Source organism: Hippocampus bargibanti, linkage group LG04 (genome assembly GCF_051943395.1).
Source record: "Hippocampus bargibanti isolate YZ-2025 linkage group LG04, ASM5194339v1, whole genome shotgun sequence".
Taxonomy (NCBI): domain Eukaryota; kingdom Metazoa; phylum Chordata; class Actinopteri; order Syngnathiformes; family Syngnathidae; genus Hippocampus; species Hippocampus bargibanti.
The window spans coordinates 30907535-30930644 of record NC_142737.1 but is presented as its reverse complement, the minus strand read 5'-3'; the positions used below and the strand labels follow the sequence as shown (position 1 = coordinate 30930644).

The 23110-nt window shown below is 42.2% G+C and overlaps 1 protein-coding gene across 1 annotated transcript in view; it reads left to right on the top strand.

The window, feature by feature from the left end:
• The window catches only part of oclnb (occludin b), a 43367-nt gene that overhangs the window by 13155 nt on the left and 7102 nt on the right, over positions 1 to 23110 (top strand). Inside the window, exons 3-5 of the mRNA XM_088995111.1 lie at positions 4291 to 4975; positions 6086 to 6244; positions 9048 to 9163. Coding sequence (XP_088851237.1) covers positions 4291 to 4975; positions 6086 to 6244; positions 9048 to 9163 — 960 coding nt within the window. The remainder of the gene's footprint in view (positions 1 to 4290; positions 4976 to 6085; positions 6245 to 9047; positions 9164 to 23110) is intronic.

Here is a 23110-nt window from a genome sequence, read left to right as displayed (position 1 = left end):
AGCAACAGAGAGCAGGGAGACGACACGGCTGCTGTTGCCACAGATTGACTTGTTCCCTTTCCTTTTATAAATGGTGACGATGTTGCTGTCTTTCCATTCCTGAGGAAGTGTCTCATTTTGCCAGGTGTTGCAAATGAGGTGGTATAGCTGCCGTATTAGGAGGTAATCGCCGTACAGTGATACCTTGGCTTACGAACTTAATTGGTTCCCAGAAAGTGTGTGTAAGGCAAAAAGTGTGTATTCCAAACATTAATGCCCCATAGGAAACCATTAAAATGAGAATAATATGTTCCCAGGTCCCCATAAAACATAATTTTCAACTAAATAAGCCTTAAAACTACCCACAATATACCTTATTTTATGTATAATAAATGTGGTATGGTATTGTAATTAAAGAAATACACTGTATTGTATAATAAAGTCATTTTATTTACCTTTGGGATGGTCGTTGATGGCTTGATGGAATGGATAGCTTCTTCCCAACATTCGTAACATCGATTCTCTTGCCACCTTCAAGTCCCATCTCAAAACCCACCTATTTAAAATTGCATTTTCTCTGCAGCTTTCTCTCTCTTGTTTCTATGTATCATTGTATTTTATTTATTGCATTCTATTTATTATTGTATTTTATTTATCATAGTACCTATGCTTGTCTGTGACTGTCATTGTTTGAGAGCTTTGAAAGGCGCTTAAAATGTAATGTAGTACAGTGAGACGTGAACTTACGAACTTAATTGGTTCCCAGATAGAGTGTGTTGGGCGAAAAGTGTGTATCTCAAAAAAAAATCCCATAGGAAACCAATAAAATGGGAATAGTCCGTTCCCAGGTTTCCATAAAATATACTTTTCAACTAAATAAGCCTTAAAACTACACACAACCTACCTTATCCTATGTATAATAAATGTGCTATTGTATTGTAATGAAAGAAATACACTGCACTGTATAATAAACTCACTTTATTTACATTTGTGATGGTCATTGATGGCTCTTAATTGACACCTGTTGCTTTCTGACTTGTAAGGTCTTACGAAACTGAGGCATCACATTATCATTCATCATGTTGATGATTCTTATAGCCTTTTCTGAATGGAACTGTTCAATAAAAGCCTGCACATCAACTGTTGAATGGGCTGTTTCTGCGTGTCCTCTTAAAGGCTAATCAAATTCTCTGTGTTGATGACCTCATTATGGTCAGCAACAAGCTCCTCGATGTCATCTGCATTCACTTCGAGTCCCGTAGGTGCTGGCAGAGATTTTATGACAACAAAAGGCGCGAGTCCGATGATTCCACGGACGCGGAATAAAACGCGACAAAACAAGGCGGGCGGGGCGAATAAAATGGCACACTCGCGTCTAACAATCACCTTGTGCAAAGCAAACTTTTGGAGCACAAGCAAACTTTTGGAGCACAGGACATAGCGATGCACTTTCGTCGTAATCATGTCACTGGTGAGGTGACAGTGACTCGTTGAAATGAAATGTAATTGAAGTGTCGCGAGCGGCACCCACGCCCGAGCTGTCAACTCGCACGTGACAATTTAGCGTGACTATTGACACGCTGTTCCGGTGTGTGTGAAAACACTAGCTCTGATTGGCTTACCATGACACATGACTCTACCCTTTAGCCAATCACAATCACTTCTATCGCATCTTGACAGGGGGGTGCGTTCAGGTGTAGCAACACAAAAACGTTGGCAAGTGTTTGTCACCGCTCATTCAGTTAGATAATGCTTTCCAAACAGCCTAGAGCAGCTATGGGCAAACTACGGCCCGCGGGCCACATACGGCCCGTTAGGCTTTTTAATCCGGCCCGCCGTCGTACCTGCCCAAATTATAGTAAAAACAGCATCAGAAACTCATGACAAAAAGTTAGCGGGACAACAGGGCAGATGACTGAGAAGTTGCCTGCCCCATCTTTCACAACCTGAAGCACAATGAGACAACTAATCACACTAAAAAACATTGTCAACATTGTACCTACTACAAATGCTACCTTGCTTAATTTACGGTAAATGCGCATGGTTTCATTTTGCTGCAGTAGTCGATTGTCATTGTGGTGCACAATGCAATGTTTGCATTGCTTCCTACGAGCCACTCAGCCCCTTTCATGAGTCTCACGTACACTTTACAGTCACGGTTTAATGTAAATTTACGTTTAGTAGCGTCACATATGTTGTTAGCTTCTATTGAATCTTTCTTCTGGGCTGAGGTTCTGTGCATCTATTTTGGAAAACGATATGCAATTGCACGACTTTATAACGCTTGCGAAAGTCCGGAAGAAAGCAGCATGCTTCTGATTGGCTGCCGTGCCGAGTATGCAAATTTCACTGCAGGTTGCCTATGTCTGTGTGCTCGGCGACGGTACGCGTGTATTGTTAGCGCGTGAAGGCGAGGGCGTCAGTGAGGAGTTTGTTGAGCGCGCGGTCAGGACAAACCATCTATGATTTGGCGGAATTTAACACAAGTAGGTATTATTGAGCTTGAATATTTCGTTGTGGAATAATATGTTTTGAATGTTGAAAGTGATTCCATTTTTCAATAAATGTTTAACTTTGCCCCTTCAATGAAAACCTATTAAAAACAGACGCAATCTTGATAAATCACAGTGCATATGTTATTTTAATCTATTTCCATTTCCTCCTCCAAGTATCTGCGAAATAGTATGTAAACGCCATATTCCTTGAGACAAATTTATTAACTGATCAGGGATATTTTTCACATTTGAAAGACAGTTAATAAATTGGGTTCTTACTGTGCTGATGTTTGTACACACTACATTTAAAGGACAACCGGCACCATTTTTTTGTGTTTCCCACTGACATTATAAAAACGTTTTATAGCATCTATAATACCCAAAACAGGCAGGCTGATATTTTTAGTTAAATGAAAAACACCAATAAAAATGACTTCAAAATGAATCCGGAAATGGCCAGTTTCAGAAGGTCCCACGCCTTTGTTCGTGACGTCACGCCATGACGTCTTGCCTTGCTCGAGAATCAAAACAATGGCTTCAGATTCGGAGAAGATGTTTTCTTGTTACTCATCCAGTTATGAATATGATTCAAATAGTTCTGAAGAGGAAAGCATAAATGTTTGCAAATGATTCAAGGAGTCCTCCCATATCAATTCGAGCCGCCAATGACAGCAATGTAGCACCCAGAAAATGCAGAAGATTGCGCCCAAGCTCCGTTGGAAATGGGCTGATTTGTCAGCTGGGAATTTGTGTCAGCGAATATCAAATAGTTGTCTTGGTGCAACACACAACGATTCACCATGGCGTTATTTATGTGTTTTCCTTCTAATTTCGCCATCAACACGAAGTTTTCAGACCAAACAAAGTACCCAAAATGCATTGTGTGTCGCTTTCTCGGTCAGGGGCGGTCCAAACGTGACGTCACATGGGGATCGTCATCAACTCGAAAACAAGACTTAGTGAATATACAGCACAAGTCTTAGAACGTAAACTATAGCTATATGCTGTGGAATCTTTGTAAAATACGCTCAGTTAAAGTCATTTGAAGTGATTTTATAAATTATGGACATAACTTGTCGGGAGGCGTCGGTTGTCCTTTAATGCTGTAGGTTTAGTATTTCCGGCCCACACACACACCTTTTCACTTTAGTTTTTTTTTCACTTTTTTTTCAACCTCTGTCGTCTGCCTTTCCTGCTCGTGTGCAGCTCTATGTTTCTGTAACCCCCCCTCGCTCACTGTTGCGTGTGTCCTGCTGCGTGTGTCTTCTCCCTCCTCTATCACAAATCTTGACCAATCATGTGTGGCTTTAACCGAAGACTGGGGGTGGGGAATAGAGGACCAAAAAAAGTCGTCTGCCATTTACAGCTCTTTGTTAGGAGCCACATCACTCATTGTGGGGCTACGTGTGTTTCCCAAAAAATAGGTCGTATGCCAAGATTATATTCTCGTTAATTTAACGTTCGTAAGTTTGTTAGCTAAAGCGTCTGTAAGCCGAGGTATCACTGTAATCAGAATATCTTGTTTTTTTATCCTTTCACCCTCTCATCCCCTTTCAAATTGCAGCTGTGGCCTGCAAATTTCCCCATTGTGGGACGATTAAAGGTTTTCTTATTCTGAAGTTGTGAACACAATTTTGGTTTGGTATGTGCATTAAATGAAAAGACAGTTATTTTGTGTGAGTGTGTGTGTGTGTGTGTGTGTGTGTGTGTGTGTGTGTGTGTGTGTGTGTGTGTGTGTCTATGTGAGAAGCCTAAAGTTGTTTAAAAAATAATACAAAGATCTAAATCTTGTCTTTTTTATTTATTTTTTTTGCAGACACAGCAGCAGATACAGGCATAGCGAACTCAAGTCCAATCCAGCATTTTCGTACCACCCTGCGGACAAGATGCTTCATTTCTATCGTTGGACTTCACCACCGGGTGTGATGAAGATCCTTTGTATCTTGATCATCATCATGTGTGTGGCTGTGTTTGCTTGTGTGGCCTCCACACTTGCCTGGGACTATGATATGAATGCCATCGGTCTGGGTGGTGGCGCCGGATTGGTGCCAGGCTATGGTGGGTCATATGGCGGCGGATACGGTGGCAGTTATGGGGGCGGATTTGCAGGAGGCATTGGCGGTTCTTATAATGGCTACAGTGGCTATGGAGGAACAACACAAATGGACCCTCGAGCTGGAAAAGGCTTCATCATTGCCATTGCCGCCATCACCTTCATAGCTGTGCTCATCATTTTTGTGTTGGTTGTGTCAAGACAACGTGCTGCTCGTTCGTCAAAGTTCTACCTTGCAACAATCATCATCTGTGCCATCTTGGCATTTTTAATGATCATCGCCACTATTGTGTACCTGGTAGCCGTAAACCCAACTGCCCAGTCCTCAGGCTCCATTTACTACAACCAAGTTCGCCAGCTGTGTGCTCAGTATCAAAACCAGAACCAGGCTCAGGGTATCTTCCTCAACCAATACCTGTACCATTACTGTGTGGTGGAACCCCAAGAGGTGAGATATCAATCTTGTTGAGATTGAGCTTCAGTCTTTGTAAATACTATATTTATTGTTGAATTTGTTCACTTATATTTTTAGAAATCCACACTAGTATTAAAATGATGGGCTGGGACTTTAATGTGATAATAAGGACCACCTAATTACAAAATAATGAAAGCATAAAAAAAAATAAAGTTTCAACCCAGAGCCTTTGTCAGTGTGCAATTCACGAATACACTCTGTTTTAATGGCCAACAGCTATTTAAATGGAGGACATCAGATCAAACTGCAGTGATAGGATTAATGGGAGGCAAATTTCATTTTAACCACCTGAAGCCTAGATAAAAGTTTGGATTTGTGCAAAGTGGAGTTTGCATTTCAGTGGAGTGCTTCAACACCCTGGTACAATACGCATGAAGAATAATTCAATATGACATGCCTCCTTGGGCTTTGTATGCAAACCTCAATGGTTGCCCCCACTGAAGAGCATCAGCATATTTCACATTTGTGGGATTCACAAGATTGTGCTTATATGCTTGGATGCTTGGACATTTATTCACACAGCAAATTCCCCCATTTTGGGACGAATAAAGGTTTTCTGATTCTGAATGCATCAAAATTTCAATAAGTAAACATAGAAATAGATTTCTAAAAATATATGAGTTATATTTTTCTACTGTCTATTAGTGACATGTTTTTCATTGTTAAAAATAGTCACATTTATGTTTTTTTAATCGTCCACTAAAACATATTTGCATAATATTAAAATGTTTTAGCCTGAATAATATTGCATGATTAACTGTGATTAATCAAAAATATTTTTTTACAAAGCCTTAAATTGATTACATGGCATTTGTCTGGCTCTACCTTTTCTCCCTTGAATAGTCTACCTTTCTGGTAGTTGAGTATCTTACATCAACTCTCCCAGTCAGTAGAAAACAAATCAATAAAATACAAATATTGGATTGAGTGAACTTCAAATGTAAGTGAACTGACTAGTTATTAACTGATACTGATTAACAGATATTTAATGTAATACAGATATTTAATGTAGTGCAAAACATGAAGACTTTCTATTTTCTAAAATTGGCACGACACTGACAATTGGTCTTCTGTTCTTTGCAGGCCATCGCAATTGTCTTGGGCTTCCTAGTGTTTATAGCCCTCATCATTCTTCTCGTGTTTGCTGTGAAGACACGCTCCTGCATCAGGCGCTGGGGGAGAGACCGTATTCTGTGGGAGGAGGTTAAGATTATCAACGATAGTCACAGCATTGGAGAGTGGGTGAGTGTCTATTTTCATATGGTAGATTCTGAATGACATATAGTGTGGCAAGATAACATTTATAGTAGTAGTTTTTAAAAAAACATCTGTGTAAGCTCTCAGCCGTACAGGAGTGGTCCATCGATGAAAAGGTTTCTTCAGCCGTCATCTGTACTTCGGATGTTTAGCTTCTTATCCAAGAGGCTTTGTCAGCGAACAAATATTAGCTGGTAGCTCTGGCATCGGGCCATATATATATATATATACAGTAAAGTCTCGTTATATCGATATCGGATATATCGATAGTCCCGGTTATATCGATACTATTTCTATGCACGCACAGAGAAAATTACATGCAAACAGGGTCGGATATATCGATAGTCCCAGTTATATCGATATTTTTTTCGGACTCCCTTGAATATCGATATAACGAGACTTTACTGTAGTATCTTAATAAGCAGTACTATCAATATAACCAATATCGATATAATGAGACTTTACTATATATATATATTTCTTCAGCCGTCATCTGTACACATTTGAAGGTTTCGGACGTTTCGCCTCCTATCCAAGAGGCTTCGTCAGCAAACTAAAGTCTGACTGGTCGTATCGGCCCTATTTATATATCCCTAATGTCCAGACATGGCGGCGCCGGACACAGCTATGATAGGGCCCTACTCTCAGGTTGGGGGGAGCAGAGGACCACTCCCTGTGGCCCCACTGATTGTTCCTACATTCCTGATTAACGACTGGCCTATTTCCCCCACTCCCACCGGTATCACCTCATCAGCATAACGAATGTTGCCGAACCTGTTTTGCCTAAGCAGGCTATTGTATGAACGATCCAAATTGAACCTCACCCCACCAGACCGGTTTAATGAAGGATTTTATTGTTTTATAAGAACCACTTCTTTTACCCCCCTTTCAAACCATCTATGTTCTTTCGCTAAGATTTTAACCTCATTATCGTCAAATGAGTGGTTGCTAGCTTTTAGGTGCAAATGTACTGCCGATTGAGGCCCACTAGTATTATCCCTGCAATGTTGATAAAGTCTTTTTTTTTTGAGAATTTGTTTAGTCTTCCCAATGTACTGCTCTTTACAATTTTCATTCTTGCAATGTATTGCATAAACTACATTGTTTTTCATTTGGTAGCCTATCTTTTGGATGCACTAATTTTTGCCTTAACCTGTTTATCGGTTTGAAATAAGTAGAAATTTTATTTTGCCAAAGGACTCTTTGTAATTTTTCAGAAACTCCTGCAATGTAAGGTACTGCTACTCCTCTCCTTTTTGTATCTTGAGATTTTTTGGTTTAATTCCCTATTCTTTCTTTCTGACGTTTGTTGAATGACCACTGAGGGTACCCACAGTTAGTGAGTGCTCTCCTGATATGTTTTGACTCCTTTTCTCTACCTTCAATGCTAGTTGGCATTAGTTTAGTCCTATGCTGGAGGGTTCTGATAACTCCTAGTTTTTGTTGTAAAGGGTGGTTAGAGTCAAAAAGTAAGTATTGGTCAGTGTGCGTAGCCTTCCTAAAGACTTCTGTTTTTAGCGCTCTGTCCTCTTTTATAATTACTTTACAATCCAAGAAGGCTAGTTGGTTCTCTTTAATGTCCTCACGAGTAAATTTAATGTTGATGTCTACAGAGTTGAGGTGATCTGTGAAGGATTGAATTTCTTGTTTTTTAATTATGACAAAAGTATCGTCCACATATCTAAACCAGTGTCTAGGTTTTGTCCCCGGGCCTGTTTCTCCATCTCTTCCATGTACAGATTAGCCACTATGGGTGAAACTGGTGAGCCCATAGCACAACCATGAATTTGTTCATAAAATTTCTCCCAAAATTGAAAATACATAGTATTAAGGCAGATTTCCAATAATTGGCAGATGTGATCCGCTTTAAGTTTGGTTCTTTCATGCAGAGAAACGTCCGCCAGCAGTCTCGTCCTCACCACTGAGACTGCTGCTGGGGTTGGGACAGATGTAAAGAGAGAAGTCACATCGTATGATGCAAAAGTTTCCTCAGGTTCCAATATGAGGGGTTTGTCCTCTCTACAAACCCTGTGGTGTTCTCTACGTGATATTCTGTGTTACCAACCAACGGAGCTAAAATAGTTTTTAAATATTTGGCTACATTGTATGTAGAGGAGTCAATGCTACAAACAATGGGTCTGAGGGGGAACCCTTCTTTATGTATTTTTGGCAGGCCACACACACACACACACACACACACACACACACACACACACACACACACACACACACACACACACACACACACACACACACACACACACATATATATATATTTATATATATATATATTTTTTTTAACCCCATTTCTTCTACTTTAAATGTTTTTTGATTCAGTCAGGTATCTTCACATACCATATCATCAAATTTTCAGACTGTTCTTATATTTTTGTGATGCTTTTCGCTCCAGACAAACTGCTTTCCTTTCTGAAAAGCAATAGTGTTTCCACACAGTGACGTAAAGGGAGAGTTTCAGGAGCAGTTTCTGGGTGTGGTCAATTGAGAAGTTTTTTAAATGTGTGGGCATGTCAATAAATGTGTTTCTTAATTGTGTAAAACATATTGCACCAAGCAAGTATAAATATTCAATTCGTGTAACCGTACTTACTTTAATTTGGCATCCCTAAGAAAAGACTTAAAAGTTGACATTCACATTTCTGTAACGCCTGTCTTTCGCTACCTTTGTAAGGCAATGGAACAAGTTTGACTTGTTGAACAACTTTTTGAACATCTTAGAAAAAAAATCACTGAAATATAAACAAGTGTGTGACGCTGTCTTCTGCAACAGGTAAAAAATGTGTCTGGTGAGCCAGAAACATTGGTGAATGATTATAACGATCAAGTTGGAGCGCCTCAGAGCTACAGGGACCAAATGGACCAAAACAAGCCCATTTACATGCCAGGGTAAGCCATGCATCATCATGAACAAGATGAAAAGGCAGACAATATTTTCCACATCCAAATGGGAACAATGTTTCATATTAAATCTGTTGGTGCACTGTAAGAGGTGTTTGCTCGGGCAGTCAAACCGAAGCTCTCGAGCAGGAACAGATTGACTTTTACTGCTGGCACGAGGAATTGGTTTCATGAAGCCACTTTGTGCGCGCTTGTCAACTGACACCTGACGTCTGCAACCTCTGCCGGCCTTTTTATTGATGATACATGCAAATTAAAACGTCTGTGTAAGCTCTCAGTCGTACAGGAGTGGTCCATCGATGAGAAGGTTTCTTCAGCCGTCATCTGTACAATTTTTAAGGTTTCGGACGTTTCGCCTCCTATCCAAGAGGCTTCGTCAGCGAACTAAAGGCTGACTGGTCGTATCGGCCCTATTTATATATCCCTAATGTACAGGCATGACGGCGCCGGACACAGCTATGATAGGTCACTACTCTCAGGTTGGGGGGAGCAGAGGACCCCTCCCTGTTGCCCCACTGATTGTTCCTACATTCCCGACTAACGACTGGCCTATTTCCCCCACTCCCACCGGTATCACCTCATCAGCATAACGAATGTTGCCTAACCTGTTTTGCCTAAGCAGGCTATTGTATGAACGATCCAAATTGAACCTCACCCCACCAGACCGGTTTAAAGAAGGATTTTGTTGTTTTATAAGAATCGCTTCTTTTACCCCCCTTTCAAACCATCTATGTTCTTTCGCTAAGATTTTAACCTCATTGTCGTCAAATGAGTGGTTGCTAGCTTTTAGGTGCAATTCAATTTGGATCGTTTATACAATAGCCTGCTTAGGCAAAACAGGTTTGGCAACATTCGTTATGCTGATGAGGTGATACCGGTGGGAGTGGGGGAAATAGGCCAGTCGTTAGTCAGGAATGTAGGAACAATCAGTGGGGCAACAGGGAGGGGTCCTCTGCTACCCCCAACCTGAGAGTAGTGACCTATCATAGCTGTGTCCGGCGCCACCATGCCTGGACATTAGGGATATATAAATAGGCCCGATACGACCAGTCAGACTTTAGTTCGCTGACGAAGCCTCTTGGATAGGAGGCGAAACGTCCGAAACCTTCAAAATTGTACAGATGACGGCTGAAGAAACCTTCTCATCGATGCAAATTAAAAGTGATACTATAAATCCGAAAAACACACCTTCATTTACATATCACAGGCCTGGGCGGCCACAGGTGTCTCCTGAAGCGCAAAGCATCCCTGCGTACAAACATCCACAAAGCAAGAGAAACATGGACATTTTCATGGGTGGCCTTTCCATGAACATTAACTCAGGGGCCGGGAACCTTTTTGACTAAGAGAGCCATAAAACTAAAATATTTGGAAATGTTTTTCAGTGAGAGCCGCACACACACACACACACACACACACACACACACACACACACACACACACACACACACACACACACACACACACACACACACACACACACACACACACACACACACACACACACACACACACACACACACACACACACGCAAACACGCATGCAAACGCGCACGCAAACGCACATGCAAACACGCACACGTGCGCGCCACTTTTCAACAAAATGTCAGAATGTGAAGCAGATTCTTTACTTACAGACAGTGTCGGTGTTCAAATACCTGACATGTTTCGGCGACTACTTCCGCCTTCGTCAGAGTGTCACGGATGTTGGTGTGACGCGCCATTTTCAGCTGGTGTTGCTATGAGGGCGTGACCTACCTGTCAGATCTGACAGGCAAGTCACGCCCCCCGCTGTCCGTTCGTCCCTCCAGGATACTGCTCCAGGTAGTAGAGAGCGTGTAAGCTCCCTCATTCCTGTTGATGGTCCTTGGTCCTCGCTTCCGGATTTCAATGGCCTCCCTGATCCAGCGCTGATGTTTGTTGTCTTCGGTGCGGATGACTCTGGCCTTCTCCCAGTCCATGATGTGATTTTCTCTTTTAAAAAAGAGAAAATCTTCTTTTGGCAGACTTAGGAGTTGAGTCTTTCAAAACAAAGATCTCAAACTCCACAACAAGACTGCAGTTTATCGGGCTGTTGTTGTGTCAACCCTCCTCTACAGCTGCGATGCATGGACCCTATACAGTCGCCACCTCAGGATGCTTGAGTTCTTCCACATCAAGTGCATACAATGCATCCTTGGGCTATCCTGGAGAGACAGAGTCCCCCACACTGAAATACTCAGCAAAACAAAATAGAAGTCCAAGATGGCGCCCGAGTCGGCAGCCGTTGGCTAGTGCTCTCATGAGCCTTGCTTTTTTGTTGTTTTTGTCTTGTTTTGTGTTTTCTTTTGTCACTTTGTGTTGTTGGGCGTCGTGTGGAATGGATACAGATTGTTTTTCAGCATTTTTGACCACGACATTCATCAAGGAGGAGACTGTGCTGAGCGGTTGCGCCTTTTCGGCAGCATGAATATGCCAGTACTGTTTTTGAATGGGAGGAATGTCGGTGCCATTCGACTGCCATCGGTGGACACCAAAGGGGCCATTGTGTTTTTTTTTGCGCCTGTAATGGGCAGCATCTTCACAGCCCCGCTTTGTTCAGCGGAAAGGTCGGTGCTGTTGGACAGTCTGCGGCTGGATGGATGCATGGCTTGAGGAGCCCGCGATAAGAAGAAAGGAGCGTCAACGCAGAGCGCCGATGCGTATGTGGAACTGTTGTGGCTTGGAATTGAAGCAGATTTATGTTGGACAGGAGATGTGAGACAATCTCTTTTCGTCAATGGATGCTACAGCTGCGTGTTTGCTTTCAACATTTAGCTTGTAGTCGACATGCACGTTCCACCATGATGTCCCTGATCCACTGGTGGAAAGACACTTTGATCCTCTCCTCTTTCATCTAGAACGGCTTCATGTCATCACAAAGAGGGTACAGCAAGTCCTGAAGAATGAATGACTCTCTGTGTCTTTGTTTTGTCATGTTGTCTTTGTGTTGTCATATTATTTATTTAGTTTTTGTTGTTGTTCTTTTGACTTCAAGACGGCGCCGCGAGAGTGGCTGCCTTTCCAGCAGCTCATGTATTTCTTTTTTCTACTTTCATTCCTTTAATCACTTTGCTGCTGTGAAATGTAAATTTCTCCACTATATATAAAACCAACTGCACCAGTGTGGAAACTACAGTCACCCAGCACCAACGTCGCTGGCTAGGCCATGTGATCAAGATGCCAGAAGAGCGCTTGCCACATAAGGTACATCCACTGAGGGTACCCACAGTTAGTGAGTGCTCTCCTGATATGTTTTGACTCCTTTTCTCTACCTTCAACGCTAGTTGGTATTAGTTTAGCCCTATGCTGGAGGGTTCTGATAACTCCTAGTTTGTGTTGTAAAGGGTGGTTAGAGTCAAAAAGTAAGTATTGGTAATGGAAGAGCTGCGCCGCCAAGACCAAGCTGAAAGAACTGCGAAGGCTGTATCTCTTGCCAAGCAGTGACAATGGATGAGGTGGGAAGGCCTGGAGAAGCGAAAGCTCAGCTGGAGAGATCTCTGGGAAATGGAGGCAAGCAACATCAGCTTCATCACCAGACCTATCAATGATGTTCTCCCATCTCCAAAAAGTCTCCACCAATGGTATGGCGAAGATCCAACCTGTGACTTCTGTCCAACTCCAGTAACTCTCAAACACATCCTGACCGGTTGTAAGACCAGCCTCACACAAGGCCGCTACACCTGGAGGCACAACCAGGTCCTGAAGAGTTTGGCAGTTGTCCTTGAGAGCAATAGGAATACCATCAACTCCTTGCTCATGAGAGCCACCACTTCCACCACAGCACCGTTGACTTTTATCCGAGAGGGAGAGAAAAAGCCCAAACATCCTCCTGTAAAACTTGAGGTTGGACAGCTGGCCAGGGCCCGGGATTGGAAGATGCGGGGTTGACATTGGCCAGCAATTGGTTTTCCCAGCGGAGATTGCAGCCACCACCCTCAGACCAGACTTGGTGCTCTGGTCCTCGTCACTCAAGGCTGTCTACATCGCAGAACTCACAGTCCCGTGGGAAAACTCAGTTGAAGAGGCCTATGAGCGTAAGAAGCTGCGCTATGCAGAACTCGCAGTTGATGCGCAACAGCGAGGATGGAAAGCCAAGGTCTATCCCATTGAAGTTGGATGTAGAGGGTTTGTGGCTTCCTCCACCATCAAACTGCTAAAAGGGCATCCATGGACAGGCTCTGCGGCACACAGTTAGATCACTCTCTGAAGCGGCAGAACGAAGCAGCCACTGGATCTGGATGAAGAGGAAGGACCCTTGTTGGGCTCATAGGTCAGCAACCTAAGACCCCCCCACCAGCTTCTGAATATCTGATTGGGCATGGGACACAAGCGTGGGCGTGATCAACCTGTCGCTGGCCACCATCGATGAGGGTGTCTAGTGATGAAAGGCCGAAACACCCAATGATTCTTTGGAGCACTACTGATAATGTGTCCCAAATTTCACAACCTTCCCATACCTGAGGCACAGCTCCCACACCACTCTCAACAACAAGGCTAACGGAGGTGGTTTGGCACTTCTCAGAAGGGCTTATATTCTAATGCGTAGATCATCTGCCTCTGCATACGAAAGTTTGATATTTTAATAGCCGATTCAGTAGCTGTGATGTAGTCTATTGTAGGTATTGTTTTAGGAGTTACTGAGAAATTTAAACCTTTGGTTAGTACAGCCTTTTCTGTCTCTGAGAGATCTCTGTCTGACAAATTTTTGAACCAATTCTCTCTTGAAATTTGCTCATTCCTAATTTTTCGCGTGTTTACCAGTAGCTGAGATTGTTTCAGTAAAAGTAATTTTTGAAATTTACCCTTTTGTCTCTCTTTGGTTTTGCTGTGGTGCCTCATGTATTCATATTTAGTAAATTCACTCACTTCCTGATATATTTTGTGTGTAAGGTTTAATGAAGGATTTAGTTGTTTTATGACAATCGCTTCTTTTACTCCCCTTTCAAACCCCCTTTCAAACCATCTAAGATTCGCTAAGATTTTAACTTCATTGTCGTCAAATGAGTGGTTGCTCGCTTTTAGGTGCTGCCGATTAAGGCCCACTAGTATTATCCCTGTGATGTTGATAAAGTCTTTTTTGAGAATTTGTTTATTCCGGAGGGGAATTTGCAGATTGCAAAAATGAGCAAGGTACTCATCGCTCTGGAAACAGGAAGTTTGTCCCAGTTTAAGGGCAAGAATTTGGATAAAATCAACATTGATCCCCATGGTAAGAACACATCTGCATATTTTAGGAAATAATTGCACCAATTTTTTTCTCTGCCAGCTGAAGTTTTATCTCTGTTTCCTCTGTTCCTCAGAAAAGCTGTGTTGAAACTGATATGCCAGGCACTGATGATGAGGATGATAAAGATGTGACAAAATGTACTCCTACATCAACATCATCGCCACAATCATCTGGTGTGTTTATGACTTTTTGGTTCTGATTTTTTTTTAGGTCAGCATATGTTTTGTTCAATGCCTTCCCGAAAATGTAGACCATAGGTGTCATACATGTCAGTATAAATTGTAAATATATTGAAAATAATTGTAAATTCAGAACAATCCTTGTGAATTTATCCACTGTGAGTCTAATAAAGGGTAATGTAATGTAATGTGATTTTATCTAACTTGCACAAGGAGAGTGGGAGGAGGGACAAGCAGTCACTGATGCTGAGACAGCAACGTACCCACCCGAAATCCAGTTATGTGTTTGCTGTCGGGTATATTACAGACAGTACACATATGTTGTGTTTTATTTGTATTTATAATAATAATAATAATAATAATAATAATAATAATAATACAGTGAGACCTCAACTTACAAACACCTTATTTTACAAACTTTTCGTCTTATGAACGTCAAATTTATGAAAATTAAACCTTATAATAAGCACTATTTTCATAATACACACACACCACGACTGGCGGAGTGATCTTCGGCGGAAGCACACGACCGAACAGCGCTCCTGCCGGGCCACCTTTCCACACGCCCTCTCATTGAATGCACATGTCGATCGCCTCCTTGGAGCATTTTGCTGATAATTTTACTATTATGGGACCAAAAATAAACCCACCACAGGCTCGTATTCAGCCCAAGAAGACACAAAATAAAATCACTGTCGCTGAGAAGAAGGAGATAATTGAAAAACACAAACGAGGTGTGCGTTTTTGTGATTTAGTGGCCGAGCACGGCTATGCTAAGTCAACCATTGCTCCAATTCTCTGGAACAGAGAAGCCATCAAAGGTGCGTCTGTTGCAAAAGGTGTTTCCCTGCTCTCAAAGCGACGGTCTCGGGCAATCGAAGAAGTTGAAAAACTTCTGTTAATTTGGATTCACGAAAAGCAGCTATGACAGCGTGAGTAAAGCTATTTTATGCGAGAAAGCACGGCTAATTCACGCCGATATCGCCATGCGCCAACCTGAAAGTTCGGCGCTTATTGAGGATTTTAAAGCCAGTAACGGATGGTTCGAGAACATCTGAGGCCGAGGAGGAGAAGGCAATGTTGGCAAAGTGGAATGATGTGCAGGCTTTTACCGAACAGTTCCATTCAGAAAAGACTGGCTATGACAATCATCAAAATGATGAACGATAATGTGATGCCTCAGCTTTGTAAGACCTTACAAGTCAGAAAGCAACAGGTGTCAATTAAGAGGTTTTTAATCAGCAAAAATGATGAGGAGTCTCCAAAGAAAAAAGAAGAGAAGCCACAGCAGAGGTGAAGTTACCAACAGTCCTGATCGAAGGTAACTGTCCTTCCATAAGCCATCAATGACCATCAAAAAGGTAAATAAAACTTTATTTTACAGCACATTTTATTTCTTTAATCCTCATGTAATGTGCCTCTCTTTGTGACTTTATGATACCATGCAGTGTATTTCTTTCATTACAATACAATGGCAAATTTATTATACATAGAATAAGGTATGTTGTGTGTAGTTTTAAGGCTTATTTAGTTAAAAACTATATTTTATGGAAACCCGGGAACGGATTATTCCCATTTTAATGGGTTCCTATGGACTACTTTTACTTACTTTTACTTTTTTGAGATACACACTTTTCACCTTACACACGCTGTCTGGGAACCAATTAAGTTCATAAGTTGAGGTCTCACTGTAAAAAATAAAAATAATAATAATAATAATGATAATGATAATGATAATGATAATGATAATGATAATACATTATATTTTAAGCGCCTTTCTAAGATCTCAAGGACACTTTACAGTCACAGACAAGCATAGGTACTATAATAAAAAAAATACAATCACAAATAGAATGCAATAAATAAAATACAATTATAAATAGAAACAAGAGACATGTTTTTTTGTGCAGGTAGGTCAAATGGGAAGATACTGCTCGTCAAGAAGGTGCCTGTTCCACCACAGCAAACAAAAGGTAAACTGTTTTTTTCTTGGTTCGTGACTGAGTTATCATCTGACAAGCAACAGTGGTAGGGGTCTATATACTTTATGGGTAGGGGAAATATGATAGATTATTTTTGTTTTTGATTACCATAATTTATTGTTATCCTACAAAAATGCTCTATATATCTTCCTCCTCATAACATTCTATGGGACATTTAGTATTGAACAACTTCAAGTTAACGTCGAGAGTGTATAGAAATCGTAATGGAATCTTTAAAATCATGTTTTCTCATTAGTAAATAGATAAGCTTTTCTTAATGTAATGTGTACCCTTAAAAAATAAATTGATCCCACCCAAAAAAATCCGAATTGCATTCAGACCTGCACTGTGATCATAGCACTGAAGTACATATTCCTGATTTTGTAGAACTCAATATATTTATTCTGTGTTTACTACTAATAGGTAAATTAGATGGTAGGGCAGAGCTGGTGAAGATCTCTGAAGGTAAACTGTTATCTAGTGGCTTGTGAATGTGTTATCATTTGATGTATAAAAACTGTTACAAAACAGACCAATGCTGACTTTAGACAGCACTGGCCTGTGTCTTAACTTTTGGAGGAATATTAATTCACTGTCCCATTTTATATAGGGAAGGAAGAAGTAAAAATGAAAGTAAAAAAGTGGACAGAAGAAGAAATCCACGCTGTGGAGAAAACCTTGATGGACTCCATCAGGTCTCTCAAGATTCCAGGCAAAGACGAATGCATGAATTGCATTAAGGCTTCACCAGAAGAATTGAAAGGGAGAATTTGGGAGGGAGTTAAATATTTTGTGAAAAACCGCATTGATAAATTAATGAGAATGTCCGCACAACGCAGGTAAGGTTAGGTTCGAAACTACGGAAAGGTTAGGTTTTTTTGTATGTTACACTTGTTTCTTGCACATTTCAATACAACACAGAGACAATAGCTTTTATTTCAACATATTGAGTGTTTTTTTCTTGAATATTTGTTGACTTAACTTCTGGACACACCAATTTTGTCCATCACTTTTATTTCAATCTTGAACGTTCTACATGCAGTTGTTAATATGAAAGCAATTTGTATTTATTTTCTTACCACAATGTCTTGAATGTTTGAAATTTCAATTTGATGTATTTCAATTATTAAAAAGATCGGAGACTGCCATTGAAATTGGTACGTGAGCAGTGTTAATTTACTTGATTCTCTTCAATCTATTTTATAATTGTCATGTTATTTGTTATTTAGTTTATTTGTTCTTTTGACTTCAAGACGGCGCCGCAAGAGTGGCTGCCTTTCCAGCAGCTTCTGTATTTTGCTTTTCTACTTTCATTTCTTTCGTAACTTTGCTGCTGTGAAATGTAAATTTCTCCACTGCGAGACTAATAAAGGCAAATCCAATCCAATACATATGCAAGAAAAAGTATGTTTGTTCTAGCAACTTAGATTGAAAATTGACAAAAGTAAAACATTCTAATTTAGGTCCGATCTGCACAGGTTGTTAGTCAATATGTATTTAAAGGACAAGAGATATTTCCCATAGATAACACATACAAATCTAAAAACTACACAAAGAGCACACCAAGTGTTGGAACTCAGCACATTTATGAAACAAAAATTTGCTGGCAGCACCAATGGGATGTAAATCACAGATAAATAATAAAGAAAAGTCCAATACTGGATGCAGTCAAACTTTTGGTTGTGACAGAACCTGGCAGACCTACATCTGGTGCTTGATTATTCTGTCGGATATCGTGTCAGAAAATGGCAGGGTGCTTGGACCCAGTTGTGCGTGTGAACAAAATACTTCCCAATTTATGCGTTCAAAATTTGGAATTGTCAAAAAATATACGATCATGGCTCCTGCAAAACACAATTGCTGACCATACAGGCTCTAAATATTGTCTCTTGAAAAAAAATAAGCGCCACCTGCTGGTAGTTTTGGTTTGACATGATTCGTTAAGTCCCCACGGAGTTGTGAAAAACCTGGAAAAATTACATCAAGAATTATGCCATTTAAAGTGATTTCTGAGTGAGCAAAGGCTAAAAATATGTGGGTCCTAAAATCAATTTTTTTATGAGTTTCATAAATATGTTTTTTTCATGTTTGAAATTGGGTTCCCACGGGTCAAAACTTTTGCACACCATGTCCCCACCATGTAGCAAAAACATGTATGCGTGTGTGTGTGTGCGGTGTGTGCGCTGCATGCGTGACTTTGTGTGACTATTGACTGCTGGCATGCTGAGTTTGCCAGTGTTCACGCCGTGCCGACCAGTTGGTGGGTGTGACCCAACAAAAATAGGATGTAACACCATTGCTGTTATTTTTTGACAGACAAATTACATGCACAAGATGAAAAGTTGTCATGCATTTTAAACATCTGAGAGAACACACGTTAATAATTTTTGTCCAGTCTCATCTTGTCAACGATAACTCGCATACGTCACAACACATTTCAGGTAATTTTAGCTCGTTGTCATCTTGTTATCATCATAAAAAATGGGCATTGCTTACATCATGTCATCATCATTGACCAAAACAACACTTGTACCGGTAATCTGGATTCTGTACGCTGGACTCTGACCAGAGCTCTCGATTTACTGTTCGATCTACGTTCTTACCCATTTGAGAGAAAGAGAGGAGTATGAGTTAAACAGGCTCACATTAGTTTTGGAAAAGTTTTTAGAAATTATTTATCATGGTCTCATTAATATATATCACAAAAATCTGACTTTTGAACAATGGTGTGTACACCTGGTAATGTATATCGAACGCAGATCATGGTTTAGATCTTCAAAGGTCTGTCAAAATTCTTGTGTATCTCCCTCGTGTTTTATTTTGGCGATGTAATCAAACTGAGTTTTTTTAATTAAAAAAAAAAAGAACGACACAGTATGCAATAACCTGCCTGGACACGCTTCTTCACCTCTTTTCCACACTCTCCATTGCTCTGGACAATTGACGCCAAGTACTTAAAATCCTTCACCTTCTTTATCTCTTCTCCCTGTAGCATCACTCTTGCACTTGGACCACTCTCATTCACACACATATATTCCGTCTTGCTGCGACTGATCTTCATTCCTCTCCTTTCCAGGGCATATCTCCACACCTCTAGTTTCTCCGCCACCTATTCCCTGTTCTCGCTACAGATCACAATGTCATCTGCAAACATCATGGTCCAAGGAGATTCTTGTCTAACATTGTCTGTCAGCCTGTCCATCACCATAGCAAATAATAAGGGGCTCAGTACACTTCGTCTCCATTCTTCAGGCATCTGTTCACCATCTAAGATTTTGTTGAATCACCCAGTCAGGAACACCACCGCCACCTCTCCAAGACACTTCCATACCTCGAATGGTAAATCATCATGCTCGAGTGCCTTTCCCCCCTTCATCCTCTTCAGCGCCCTCCTCACTTCATCCTTGCTAATGTTTGCTACGTCTTGGTCCAACACAGTCACGTCTTCTACTCTTTGTTCCTTCTCATTTTCCTCATTCATCAATTCTTCAAAGTACTCTTTCCATCTTGACATCACACTACTGGCACATGTTAATACATTGCCATCTCTATCCTTAATCACCCGAACCTGCTGCAGGTCCTTACCATCTTTGTCTCTCTGTTTCGCCAGCCTGTAAAGATCAGTCTCGCCTTCCTTGCTGACCAGCCGAGCATACAAGTCATCATAGGCCTCTTGTTTCGCCTTTGCCACCTTTACTTTAACCGTGCGCTGCATCTCCTTGTACTGCTGTATACTCTCGTCTGTCCTCTCAGTGTCCCACTTCTTCTTTGCTAACCCCTTTCTCTGTATACCCTGCTGCACCTCCCAATTCCACCACCAAGTCTCCTTGTCTACCTTTCTTCCACTCGATACACTAAGTACTTTCCGACTTGTGCCTCTGATTATGTTCGCTGAAGTTTGCCAGTCATCTGGAAGGACCTCTTGCACACCCAGTGCTTGTCTTACCTCCTTCCTAAATGTCATGCAACATTCTTCCTTTTTCAACTTCCACCATTTTGTCCTCACTTCAGCCTTTGGGTTCTCCATCTTCCTCACTGCCAGCGTCATCCTACACACCACCAACCTATGCTGTGTGGCAACACTCTCACCAACCACTACTTTGCAGTCACTGATTTCCTTTAGATGGCGCCGTTGACACAAAATGTAGTCTACCTGTGTAGGTCACCCTATGTTCCTGTCTCTTCTGAAAGAAAGTATTCACAATAGCCATTTCCATTTCCTTAGCAAAGTCAACCACCATCTATCCTTCAGCATTCCTCATCTGGAGTCCAAACCAGCCCATCACCTCCTCATCATCTTTGTTTCCTGCCCCAACATGTCCATTGAAGTCTCCACTAATTACAACCCTCTCACTTCCCGGGATGTTCTGTATGACTTCATCAAAGTCCAACCAAAATTTTTCCTTCTCCGCCAGCTCTCCTACTTGTGGGGCCTTCAATTTCTAGCTTCAGACTCATCATTCTATATGATACTCTATACTATATATGATTACTTCTAAGACATTTCTAACAAACTCCTCTTTTAAGATAACCCCAACTCCATTTCTCTTTCTGTCTTCACCATGATAGAACAACTTAAACCCTAACCCTAAGCTTCTAGCCTTGCTCCCTTTCCACCTGGTCTCCTGGACACACAGTATGTCTACCTTCCTTCTCTGCATCATGTCAACCAGCTCTCTACCTTTACGTGTCATTCAAAGTTCCTACGCTTAGTTCTATACTCTTGGCGTTCCATTTCGCTCTTTTCCTCCGGCCACACCTCCCTCCTCTCCTTCTTCAACCAACAGTAGTCCATTTTCCACCGGCACCCTGAAGGTCAACAGTACCAATGGCGACCGTTGTTAACCCGGGCCTCGACCGATACGGTATGGGATTCAGAGGTTTGATTCGCATATTTGTTTTGGATTTTTTTTTTTTATGTCGGATGCCCTTCCTGACACAACCCTCTGTATTTATCTGGGCTTGGGACCTGCACAACAAGACACTGGCTTGTGCCCCCTTGTGGCTACATTACACTGTATCCAATATATAATAACCATATTTATTTCATACATGTTTGTATAACATCCAGTATCAACGTTCATGACTTCTTCTTTTCCTTTCGGCTTTTCCCTTCAAGGGGTCTGTAGCATATGTCACACTGCTACAGAATGTTGCGACAGGTCGTAAAGCAGCGGTGACGTCACGACCGCAGGTAGAATAAGATGGTGGCACAATAAACACGTTGACAAAGCAACTCTCCTCTCTCATTCCTCCGGACACAACATTGGCGACGAAGATGGACTTCTACACAGCTCCCCTCCCCTCATTTCTCGCGCTCCCCGGTGAGCCACCAGTCCCGTGGTCTCGCTGGTATGACTCGTTCACGACATATCTGACGGCGACCGGACTAAACGAGGCAAGCGAAGCACGCCGAACGGCAATGCTAATACACAGTTTAGGTAGTGAGGGGCAGCGCATTTTTCGCTCTCTTGGACCCGCGCAGACATACGGGGATTGTGTCACTTTATTGGCCCGACATTTCGCCCCACCTCAGGGCGTGATTGTCCGGCGGATTGCCTTCCGTCAACGACGGCAACGAACAGGCGAGTCGGTACACCACTACGTTGCCGACTTGCGGTGTTTAGCGGGACTGTAAATTCTGCGGGACTGTAAATTCGGCCGCTTGGAGGAGGAAATGATTAGGGATCAACTCGCCGAGCACACGATTGATCCCAAACTACGGGAGAAACTGTTATTGTCCCCTGATGACCTCCCACTATCGAAGACTGTGGAAATGGCGTTTCAATTGTTGAACGCAGCACAATTAACGGCTCGGTTCGTGAACCCACCCACACCTTCACACTCTCCCGCGTTGGCACAGATTGTTGCTCCAACCCCTCCACTCCCAGACGCCACCTTCACCTACGACTCCACCGCTACATACGACGGTGCCGAGATAAATGTAGCCAGACGTCAACGGGCCGATGCACGCACGCCTTGTGCCAACTGTGGGTCAGCCTCGCATCCCACACGTGCGCCCACTTGCGGAGCCACCGGACAACGATGCCAACGCTGTGGGAAGATGAATCATTTCGCAAGGATGTGCCGCTCTGCTCCCACCTTTACCTACGACCGTACCGAGATAAATGTCGTCAGACATCAACGGGCCAACACACGCAGACCTTGTGCCAACTGTGGGTCTGCCTGGCACCCCACACACGCGCCAACTTGCAAAGCCATTGGACAGAGATGCCAGCACTGCGGAAAGAGGAACCACTTCGCCAGGATGTGCCGCTCTGCTCCCACGTCAACATACCCGCCGCGCCGCTCACCAGACCAGCCGAGGCGAACCACCATCCACTGTGTGGGCTCGCGCGCCAAGCCATTCAAGTGGTGCACAGTGGAACTGGATGGAGTGAGCTTACCACTCCTGCTCGACACTGCAGCCTCCAGGTCACTGTTGAACGTGTCCACAGTTCGACGGCTATTTCCTCATCTTCAGATCGAGGCCAACGCTGAGGACTTGTTTGGCTATGGCCAAACT